This window comes from Panthera pardus, unplaced genomic scaffold (assembly GCF_024362965.1).
Source record: "Panthera pardus isolate Hobbes unplaced genomic scaffold, ASM2436296v1 HiC_scaffold_16, whole genome shotgun sequence".
Classification (NCBI taxonomy): domain Eukaryota; kingdom Metazoa; phylum Chordata; class Mammalia; order Carnivora; family Felidae; genus Panthera; species Panthera pardus.
In genome coordinates this window covers 3,023,795-3,034,794 of record NW_026526721.1, presented here as the reverse complement: position 1 = coordinate 3,034,794, position 11,000 = coordinate 3,023,795, and the positions used below count along the sequence as shown (strand labels likewise).

General features: G+C 64.3%; 1 protein-coding gene across 1 annotated transcript; it reads left to right on the top strand.

The window, feature by feature from the left end:
• The first annotated feature begins 6,996 nt into the window (after nucleotides 1–6,996).
• On the top strand, nucleotides 6,997–10,248 carry CRYAA (crystallin alpha A). Its single transcript, XM_019432734.2, has 3 exons — nucleotides 6,997–7,264; nucleotides 8,265–8,387; nucleotides 9,478–10,248. The coding sequence occupies exons 1-3, from the start codon at nucleotides 7,076–7,078 to the stop codon at nucleotides 9,685–9,687; spliced, it is 522 nt and encodes a 173-aa protein (XP_019288279.1). The 5' UTR covers nucleotides 6,997–7,075; the 3' UTR covers nucleotides 9,688–10,248.
• Nucleotides 10,249–11,000: the final 752 nt, after the last annotated feature.

Sequence of the window (11,000 nt, the reverse complement as noted above, 5' to 3'; positions counted from 1 at the left end):
TTGTGAGGCAAACACACCTCGCAACTCCGATATGAAAACCAGGTAAGGGCAGATCAAGAAAGAGCAGTTACACACAGGCAACACTCTGAATGGGACTAGCAAACTGAGCTCACCGCCCATCCTCTGAGACGGAGGGAGGCAGGCTGGTGCGGGGGTGTGGGGGCCCCCCGCATAGTGGGGGCTTTGGGGCACCGCCCTCAGGCTGCCCGGTGCCACCCCCGGTGGCTGTGCTTCTCCCGTGGCTTCGGGGGTTGGGGGGGGGACCCAGGAAGGATGGGTCCACCACGTGGGCGGCGGGAACCAGGAGCCAGCAGTGAAATCGCCTTCCCGAGGTGCACCTGCTGGGGCTGCGGGAAGTGTCACGGCGCGTCATGCCGGCTATTGTGTTCTCTCTGTCCTATACTATTTGCACCATGTACACTGCGTTGTATTTTTTTACCCCTCACTTTGGTCTCCCTGGGACTCCCCCCCGGGCGGGGTGTCCAGCCCGTGCGTTGCCCCAAGCTCTTTTCTGAGAAGTGGGACTGAGACCCAGCCGGGTTAGCTCCAGCCTGGAGGGCCGTCTGCCATGGGACAGCCTGTTCCCATGGGTCACCTTTTAACAGATCAAAGCCAGAAAAGCACCCGTGACCGTTGGAATAATGCAGAAAGCGCTTCAGAAAAAGGACGTCTACATCTTTTTTGGGTGTGGGTCTTGGTGGGAACAAATCAGCAGCGAGACAATCGGGAGTGTTTAGTCGGGGACCAGGCTTTGGAGGATGGCACGAGACGGTGACCGACGCGGTCACAGACAGAACAGGGTTTCTGCCTCTACAAGGAAGGGCCCGTTCTTCCCAGAGAAGCGTGGAGCAGAGATGGCACCACGGGAGGGCTGGGCTCTGCTTTGAAATCCTCAGCAAAGGAAAGAAAGGGAGACGAGCGAACAGGGCAGAAACTTCCATGAATTGCCAGCTCTGGCTGACGTGGACACGGCCGCTCGCCGTGCCATTCTCTCCGCTTTCGAGAACGTAGGAGAAATTTTGTCACGAGAATAAATCCTTTTCCCCAGGAAAAAGTGACTGAAGACACCAAGTGTTGGCGAGCGGATGGGGCCCCGTTGTCCGAGGCCTAACACGACCTGCTGTGACAGGACCCTGTCTGAGTCCCTGTCACGCGGCGTTTGGAGGACCCCGCAGCGTCCTCCCGCGGCGACGGGGTCGTGGGTTGCCCACACGCACCCACCTTGACCTGGTGGAGAGCCTGGGGCTCAGCCCAGGTGCGAGCCGCTGACGCACAGCAGAGCCCCAGGCCCGCATGGTGTGCATCTGTGGGCGCGGCCCGCCGGTCCCCGGAGCGGAAAATCGGGGTGCCGGGGCTTGGCGCGCGCTCGGGCGACATGCCAGCCTTTTGGGAATCCTGTGGATGAAGCACATACCAGCCTTTGTGCGAGGAGGGCTGGCATTTAGCGCGAATGCAGCGGAATGCAAATCGCTGAGAACGGGCTTAAACCTAAGCCGGCCTCCTGGGAACAATGCGCAGACGACAGCACACCCCGCCCCCCGCCCCCCGCGCCCCCAGCACCCCCGGGACGGGCGCCCGCAGGCCGGCTCCTGCCCACAGGGGCTCTGCCAGGGTCTGACGGAAGCTCCTGCCACGTCCTGATGTGCTTAGATAGCAGAGAAAGATGATCTCAGGAACTGTAGCTCCCGCTCCCCCAAACACACACACACACACACACACACACACACACACACACAGACACACAGACACAGGCGCGTGCAGGGCCTCCCCAAGGCCCCCCTGACGTGCATGGTCCCACTCCCCTGCCCCACGGAGTCCTTCAGCCCTGTGCCCTTTCCGGCCCAGAGCCCTCGGCGTCAGGCACTTAAGGCATGCCCGCCCCTCGGCCTCCAGCTCACCGCCCACCCTAGGGAGCCCCTCCCACGATGCCTCAGTTCTCCACGCCTGCAGGACGCGGGTTCCACGTGGGCAGTGGTTTGCCTTGACTGTGTGGGCCGCCTCCGTGCCTCGCACGGGAATGACAGGACCTCAGCAGACATGTTGACGTAAGCGGAATCATCTGCGGGCCCATTTCTTTCCTTGGCTTGAGGAGAGACGGACTTTTTTTCTTTGAGTTTTAGGACTTTTTTCCTTTTTTCTTTAACCTGCAATGTGGGTCCAGCCAATGGGCCATCCCGGGCGGAACGGGAGGTGCTGGGCTCCCGGCAGGGCCAGCTGGGGCCTTGCTGGAGCCAGCCTGCCCGGTGGCCACCGTATCTGTGCAGCCAGGCGGCCATCTGCTCACTGACAGGCTGGACACCAGCAGCGGCTGCCCCCGGGTGTGCTGGGGGCTGAGCCCCGGGTGGGGGCCTTGCAGTCACCTTCTGGCGTCCTCGGCTGGCTGCCCCCCCCCCCCCCCCCCCCCGCCTTTGCAGACTCCTCCCCACCCCGTGGCAACATTGCCTGCCTCTCAGGCCAAGGTAGGCCCTGGTTGCTGGGGCAGGGGACGGCCTCAGGGCCAGTCACATTCTCTCCAGAGTCTCAGTCCCGTTCAAGGTGGAGGGGGACAGTGACTCTCCAGAAAGCCGGGTTTGGGGAGCTGTGGGCAGGGCTGAGAGATGGCGAGTAAAGAGTGGCCACACTGGAGGCCCACGTTCGCCAGCCTCACACAGTCCCCCAGGAGGAGGGACGGCCCCCTGCCCTGGTCCCTCCCCAGCGAACCTGGGGCCTGGGCCTCCCCTCCCCCCTGCCATTGCCCTGCACAGATCTGGCCCAGATGTCAGAGCGAGACACCTGTGCACTTCCTGGGTTCTTCTTTGTCCTGGAGGTGGCCTTACAGGTGCCATGGCTGGGCAGAACTCTGCTGGGGTCTCCAGGATGGGCCAGAGGGACAGAAACGTCAGGGCACAGCCTGCCTTGGTCAGTAGGGACTTGCACAGGGCGGGAGTCCAAGGCCTGGTGGCTGGGCACGACCGCGGACGATCCGACTCACTGCCCAGCGCGAAGGCAGCAGGCGTCTCTGCCCGCATCTGAGGAGGGGGTGTCTTTGTCACAGTGAGGACCCGTGACTGTGTCTGGCGTCTGGCACCCAGGACCCTGACCTCCCGGGGCCCCCAGCTGGCCCCTCCTCACATCCCTTGAGTACGTTATTGGACTGGTGGCTCATCTTTTGGGAATGACTTCCGGTTGGCTCCCAAGCTGCTGGGCACCAGCCCCTCAGCAGAACGCGGGAGACCTACAGTTTTCCTCTCCATAAATACTCAGGGTCTGGTAGGATGATGGGTTCGTCCCCCACCTTTAGATTTTTCTGATCTGCCCGAATCCTTAGCGATGGCAATGTATCGCTCTTATGATAAAAATGTTATTTAAAATAAAATAAAAAGCAGAGGCCAGTCCTCTAAAAAGCTGGGTTTGCAGAGAACTTTTTGCAAGAGTGTCTCATCATTAAAAGCCGGCTTCTGGGCGTGGGAAGTGTGGAAAGGACAGAAGAGAGGGGCTGCGGGCACCGAGGGCGCTGGGGGCCGAACTGTCCTCACAGGTGCTGTCAGGGCCGGAGCTCAGGGCTCCTGGGGACTGGGGCCACCGCCCCAGGTACAGGAAGGTACAGGAAGAAGGACATCTTGCTCCTCCCGCATCCTGGAGCGGACTCTCGCCGTGTGCCCCGTCTCTGGTGACCTGGCCAGCTGCAGCCTTGGAGGTCAGAGGCAGGGCTGAGGTCCAGCCCCGACCCCTGAGTGTGACGTCGACCCGAGGTCTTTACAGAGAGCATCTTGGGGTGGGTGGGTGTCAGGTCTGCCTCGGACAGCGATGGGGTCCAGTTCACTCTTATAGAGCTTCGAGAACCTTCCGGGATGCCGGAAAGTAGCCCAGAGGAGCCCAAGGCCAGAGGCCTGGAGACCCAGAGCAGGGCCCTTTGGGAACACTCCCTCCGCACGGGGAACCATGCCTTGGCTGATGTGTTCTTTAAAACAAACATTTAACAATAAAAATGAAGACTGTATTTCAACCTTAAAGCTACAACTCAAATTCAGGGAAACAACGTGCGAAGTAACACCTGCCGGGAAACGGTTCGCCTCACGGTTCGCGGTAGGTTTTCACTGTGCCTTTTAACCAGGCGGCGAGGGCACCGGCAGAGGCCCAACGACCGAAATAACTCCAGGTCTGAGTCTTCGTGTGGGCGATCACGGCTGATGTGGACTCTTCTGCTGAGGCACGGAGATACGCCCAACCGCAGAGGTCGGAGGCAGGAACCGGCCCCTGGGAGCCTGACCAGTTTGCGACCTTGGAAACCGGCTCCACGGCCAACGCCAGCGCCGCCGGCCGGGGGACCAGGGGTTCCCGGGCTGGTTTTCGTGCATGCCTGTCTCACGGCCCGGAGCCTGCAGCCCGAGGCCCAGGCGGGGACGGGCAGCCTGTCCCTGGGCGTGTGCACGTCCCCTCCTTGGGTCCTCAGTGCATGGCCAACGGCTCCTGTCACCACTGAGGCTTGGAAGCGACCTCTTCAGGGTCACCCAAGGAGGACTCCAGGCTCAGAATAAAAGGGTCCTCTTTTCCCAGAATCCGGGTTCCTGAGGGGCTGTGCCGAGGTGGGGGGGGGGGGGGAGGGTGAGGCGAGGGTGAGTTTGCACACACGTGCGCGACACGGCCGGTTCTCGTCGCTTCCGATCCCAAAGCCTCGGTGCCGCCTCACGCCGAAGGCCACCGCTAGGGGCCCGGCCGGCTCTGCGTCCCGTGCCCCATGGAGGTCTCTGCTCCCGTTGGCTGCCGCGCACGGGATTCCAGACCCCGGAAGGCGCAGTTGTGCAAGGCGTGTGTGTGCCTGTGCGAATCTGAAGGATCTTGGGGGCCCCTCAGCCTCCCTGCGCCGCGTGGCCCAGGGGACAGGGCTGTGCTCAGACGCCACCGCCTCTATCTCTGCCTGTAGGTGCAGAAGTTTCCACCGACCCCACGGAAGCCACGGGCTGGGTGAGGAGAGCGAGGCCCTCCCCTGGGCGACAGGGTCAGGGGGCACCAGAAACAGGGTCATTAGGATGAATCATTTCTTTTTTTTTTTTTTTTTAACATTTATTTATTTTTGAGACAGAGAGAGACAGAGCATGAACGGGGGAGGGTCAGAGAGAAGGAGACACAGAATCTGAAACAGGCCCCAGGCTCTGAGCTGTCAGCACATAGCCCGACGCGGGGCTCGAACTCACGGACCGTGAGATCATGACCTGAGCCAAAGTCGGCCGCTTAACCGACTGAGCCACCCAGGCGCCCCTAGGATGAATCATTTCTTAACGCGGTGCTTTAAAAAATCAAAACGAATGCACAAAATCGGCGACGAACAAAATACCAACATTTGAACGAAGGCAGATCTGTCGGAAGGTCCACTGTTCCTTCTTTGTCAAAGTACTGCCCGCTCGCCTGGCCCTGCTGGTCCCCCCCACCCCAAAAGGAGGACTCAGCCGGAGGGGACACTCATGGCACCGGGAGGAGTCAGCCGGCGCTGTGTGGGGCCACCCACCGCCCCCGCCCCGCGGCCTGGCCGGGCGCGTGGCCTGAAGTGAAACCCCCTCCCCTTCCTCGGAGCCGAGTGACTGGGCACGCAGCCCTTCTAAACACCACTTCTCTGGTTTCCGCAGTTGGGGGGGGGGGGGCGGGTATGGAGACTTACATGCCGTGTAGGGTGGGCGCAGGGAGACCGGCAGAGGGTGGCCCAGAGCGGGCCTGGGGCAGGGAGGCCCCCCCCGCAGCATTGATGATCTCCCCCCTAATTTGGTCTTTGTTGCCCGACACCGGGGGAATTGCTCCCTCGAATCATCCTTGCAGGGCACGGGCTGGCCTTTCCAGGTTTTTCAGGGCCCTCTACCACCGGTCTGGGGCCATGCACACAGCAGGTGCTGAGAAGTGGGGGGAGGAAGGCTGTGACACGGGACACGGCTGGTCAGGAAGGAGCCACGCGAGGGACGCTCTGAAGTCCCCACGTTCGACGCCTAGGCCGTCTCAGTTGTGTCTGACACAACCCTCCTTCAGTGCCGGGTAAGTGCCCTTCCGTGGCCCCTGTGCACACGGGTGAGAGGCTGTGCCGGGAAGCAAAGGTACAAGAACGAATAAGAAGCTTCTCGGATCCAGACTGCGGCGAGGAGCTGGCTCGGGAGGGGCCGGGAGCGGGCTCTTCCCTGCCCTGCGGTGGCCGCGCGTTACTACAGTGCTCCCGGGAAGCCGAACTGCTGAGGGGCAGCAAACACCTTAAACGTGGGGGCGTGGGAGGGCCCTGTTCTGGGGGGGCTGGTCCCCTCTGAGCAACAGCCAGCCAGGGCCACAGCGGGAGGAGCAAAACCGTCCCCAGGCCTGGCGGACGACAGCCCCGATGCGCGGCCTTGTCACAGCGAGAAGTTCGAAGGGACGATGTCCACGGAGAGGAGCCCAGGGTACAGGGTTCCCACCCATGTAAAACCAAACCTGCCTCCCTATCTGGACACACACAGACCCCGCGTCACCCCCCCACCCTGCCACCAGGGGGGGACCTGGAAATTACAGGCACTTTTTAGTTTCTTCCTGGTATTTTCTGTCTTTCTTGAGATTTTTACGACCGTGTATACGTTTTGTAATCAGAAAGAGGTCATTCTGTTTTGAAAAGTGATGTACTCTCCCCGCAGTAGCTGTGAGATTTGGGGATCATGTACGTGGCCTCTGAGCCCACGGCTCGTCCGTGAAGCGGGTATGAGCCCCCACTCACGGGGTGGCCGTGGGATCACCCGGGCCATGTAAGCAGGAGGCGTCCCCGACGCAGTAGTGGGAGATGAGTCCTTGCCGTCCCCTAGGTGAGTGTGGGGACAGAGCCACAGGGCGGCTCCTGGAGTCCAGGGCTCTGTGCGGGGCAGGGCCTCAGTGCCCGGGGCTGGGAGTGGCGGGCGCTCAGCCCGGGCCACGTTTCTGCTGACCCGGCAGCCTTCCTCCTGAGCTCACACTTTCCAGACAAATCCCCCTAATGCTTCTATTCTGTCGCCGGCGTATATAAGGAGGGCTCACCTCCCAGTTCTCCACCGCACTGCCCAGAGGCCCCTGCCCGACTCCCCACCAGCCCCGGGTCCCTGCATCGCCGACGCCCGCCATGGACATCGCCATCCAGCACCCCTGGTTCAAGCGTGCGCTGGGCCCCTTCTACCCCAGCCGGCTGTTTGACCAGTTTTTCGGCGAGGGTCTCTTCGAGTACGACCTGCTGCCCTTCCTGTCCTCCACCATCAGCCCCTATTACCGCCAGTCCCTGTTCCGCACCGTGCTGGACTCCGGCATCTCCGAGGTAAGACCTGGCCGGGGGGGCTGCTTTCTCGCGCTGGCCGCGGCTGGAGGAGCAGGGGGAGCACGGTGCTCCGTGGGGAGCCGCGCCTCGCCTCGGGCCTCCGAGGAGGGGTCTGGAGAGGGAGCCGGAGCCCAGCCCCGTCTCGTCCTCTATCACCCCGTGACCCACGTGTGTTTTATGATGCACCAGCCACACGATGGCGGCCCCGCGAGCAGGCCCACCGCGGCCGGTGTGACGGCCGGTGTGGGCTCTGTGCTCCGGGCTGTCCACCCTTCCCTTCCGGCAGGAAGCCTGGGCGGGTGCGCTGTGCCGCCCCGGGTCCCCAGGAGGGCCCCTCCCCCAGGACGGCCAGCACAGCCGCAGAGTGTGGTCTGTTCCCTGCCCGGGGCCAGGCCCAAAGGGAAGCGACCGCTGGCCTTCCCTCCCCGAGCCCCTGCGGTGGACCCCAGGGTCCCGGGGTCTCGAGGGGCTGGGTCTCCCTCACTGCCTGAAAGCAGAGGCCTGCCCAGGGCCGATGCGGTGCCCTCAGAAGCAAAAACACCCTTGCTGAGTGTCCCCAGGGAGCGCCGTCGGGGCAGGGGGGAGGGAAGCAGGTTGAGCAGCGAGCCCGGCAAGGCTGTCGGGTGCATCACGCCTGTGGGAGAAGTCAGGCCCCGGGCTGTTTATGGAGAAACCAGGGAAGCCGAGGGCTGTGACTTTATTCAATGTGCTAGGTCCAACCAGTCAGCCAACCCCTGACCCGCCAGCCGGGCGACCCGTAACCAGCCTCCTAACCCGTAACCTGCCCGCCAACCATAACCAGCCTCTCAGCTCATCGCCAGCTAGGCATCAGCAGACACACGGTCTTGAGGCCGAGGGTCCACGCGGTCCCGAGTCAGGGGTCCCCGGGACTCTGTGCCCTGTATGCGTGGAAGGCGTTTCTGTGCTGACGGCCGGGGGTACCCGGCTCCGGCCAGCCCCGCACAAGCCGCAGAGGCCCACGGGAGCGTTTGGGTTTCAGGTCCGCTCTGACCGGGACAAGTTCGTCATCTTCCTGGACGTGAAGCACTTCTCCCCGGAGGACCTGACTGTGAAAGTGCTGGAAGACTTTGTGGAGATCCACGGCAAGCACAACGAGCGGCAGGTGGGTCTCAGGGGCCCCCGCCTTCCGGGGACCCTGCGCCCCAGGAGGGAGGGGGACTCTGCCCCCACACGCCCGCTTGTCCCAGAGCCCACAAGCAAGCCTCCTCCCAGCGACAGGGAGGCCGCTCCTGAGCCCCGGCAGGTGAGGGGTCTGCAGGGACCCCTGCCCGGGTACCGCCCGGCTGCCCCTGGCTCCCTCCGAGCCGCGCCGGTGATGGGGTCGGAGCAGGGAGGATCCCGGGAAGCTCCGGGCACCGGGCGGGGGGGGGCGAGGGGAGCTCTGAGCCGACGTGGGTTCCGTGGAAACCTAACTGTGGCGGGCGAGCCCTGCAGTGCGGCCGGTGGCCATCGATGCCCCAAATGCTTGTGTGTTCACACGTTCACCTCTCGGCGGCCCTTTGTCATCGGCGCCCCCGTTATCGGGAGCCGGCAGGTGGCAGAGCCCGGCTCAGGGAGATCGGTGGCCCCACAGCTGGTTCAGGGTGCGGTGGCTGCTCACCTGGCAGAGACCAGGGTCAGAGACCAGGGTTTCCTCTCAACGGTTGGAGCGGTTGTGTGCGTGCGTGCGCGTGCGTGAACCCCTGACTCCGTGTCTCCTGCCCCCCACGTACGGCGCTGTGGCCCAAGTGACTTGTTTCAGCGTGGAGAAAGAAGTCGGGCCCAGGGGCTGGGACCAAGCTGTCCCGCCGAGGGGAGAGTTCTTTTGCTCAGGCCCCGCTGGGTGGAAAGCAGACACCCTGAGCCTGTGGGGTGAAGGCCAAATGTGGTCCACGTGCAGGACTAGGACAGCCATTCACGCGATTCTGGAGTGAAACGGGTCTGATGAGCCAGCTCCATGACCGTGAATGGCCCCAGGCTGTGCAGGGAGGCGGGGAGGCGGGGAGGCCGGGAGGCGGGGAGGCCGGCGGGGGTGGGGGGGTTGGGGCGCAGCCTCAGCAGGAGCTCTCGACGTGGCCTTCTGGCTCCCACTGCACCGTGTGAGTGTGGCGGGTTTGGCCCTCGTGAGGTCCGGGAGGGCCATCCCCGTGTCAGGCCCACGGCACCCCCGGCCCTGGCGTCTCTGACCGTGCCCTTCCCCGTCCCCCGCCCAGGACGACCATGGCTACATCTCCCGTGAGTTCCACCGCCGTTACCGTCTGCCTTCCAACGTGGACCAGTCGGCGCTCTCCTGCTCCCTGTCCGCGGATGGCATGCTGACCTTCTCTGGCCCCAAGGTCCCATCTGGCGTGGATGCTGGCCACAGCGAGAGAGCCATCCCCGTGTCACGGGAGGAGAAGCCCAGCTCCGCGCCCTCGTCCTAAGCTCGGCCTCGGCCTCGGCTGCCACCGCTGCTGCCCCCACGGCCCATCGGTCTGGGGGAGCCCTAGAAAGTGGGGTGCTGGTCTCCTTTTGCTTTCCTTCTTTCCATTTCCTTTTCCTTTCCTCTGAGGGAGCGAGGGTTTGGGGAGGGTAGCCTGGAGGGCTTGGGGCTTCCGCCTGCGGTGCCCCGGCCTCGGGGCCGCCCCGATCCCAACACTGGCCGCCGGGTGGACGTGATCGCCTCCCCCGCTTCCTGACACGGCGGCGCCGTGCTCCCAGAGGAGGCCACCTCGGGACGACCTCTGGGTCCCCAGGGCCAGCCAGGCACACCTTGACCCTGGGCGGCGGGCGCCCGTGTCACGGCCCGGCTGCGCGTCCTGCCCTCGTTCCCCGGGTGCCCCGAGGTCCGTCTGGCGGAGCCCCCCGTGCGCCTGGGCCCTCGGCAGCCTCTCCCCGACCGCGTTCCCCCCATCATTCCTCTATGTAGCACCTCTCCTGGGGCACCCGGCCACCCATGAGAACGCAGCCCGTGGCAGTCAATAAAGAACAGGTGACACAAGCAATTTGCTGGCTGGTGGTCGTGCTGTCTCCCCCGGGGGGGTGTGCGGGGCCGCATGACCTGTGACATGGGTGCAGGGGTGGACCTGACGGGTGGGAAGGGGGCAGGGTCCACCCCGGCCGCCTCCAGGAGACCCGGTCACTTCCTGGCTCCCACTCCCCAGTGCCCCCCGGACCCCCGCTTGGTAGGGAGGAGGGGGTTTGTGTGGAGAGCACCGAGGGAGGGGGAGGTGGGGGTGTGGAGAGAATCAGGACCCCCTTCTCTGTGGGATCCGGGGTGCCCGGTGGGGCAGTGCCATCTTGCCGCTCTCCTCCTCTGGGGGGCTTGTGTCCCGGCTCCCTGGGGGCCGCACTTGAAGGACCCTGGCCCCGTTGCTCCCCGAGGGGTGAGGAAGGGTGGTCAGATGTGGTCCGAACTTGTGCACCTCTGCGTGTGGGGGCGCCCCCGCTCACTGCCCCTCCTCATTGGAGTGGGCACGGGCGCCCTCGGGGAGCTTCTGGTGACCAGGGCACAGCGTCCTGGGCAGCCTCCCCCACCCCGTGTGGACGGCCGTCTCCCTGCCCGCCCTGGCAGTGGGGGGGTGGGCATGAGGCCCAGAGGCCCCCAGCCTCCCCGGGGGAGGGGCCCTGAGGCTGCAGTGACCGCGGGGAAGGTCAGGTGCCACTCTGGGAGTGGACGGCGAGCAGGTGCCGCGTCCTGATGGGCACTGCCGGTGTTAGGCTGCGTCACGGGGGAGGGGGGGCTGGGACACTGGGG

Excerpts from the sequence above, each read along its gene's own strand:
- CRYAA (XM_019432734.2), top strand. The coding sequence starts at position 7,076 with ATGGACATCGCCATCCAGCACCCCTGGTTCAAGCGTGCGCTGGGCCCC. Across the intron at positions 7,265-8,264 it reads TGGACTCCGGCATCTCCGAG|GTCCGCTCTGACCGGGACAA; the intron begins GTAAGACCTGGC and ends TTTGGGTTTCAG. Across the intron at positions 8,388-9,477 it reads GCAAGCACAACGAGCGGCAG|GACGACCATGGCTACATCTC; the intron begins GTGGGTCTCAGG and ends TCCCCCGCCCAG.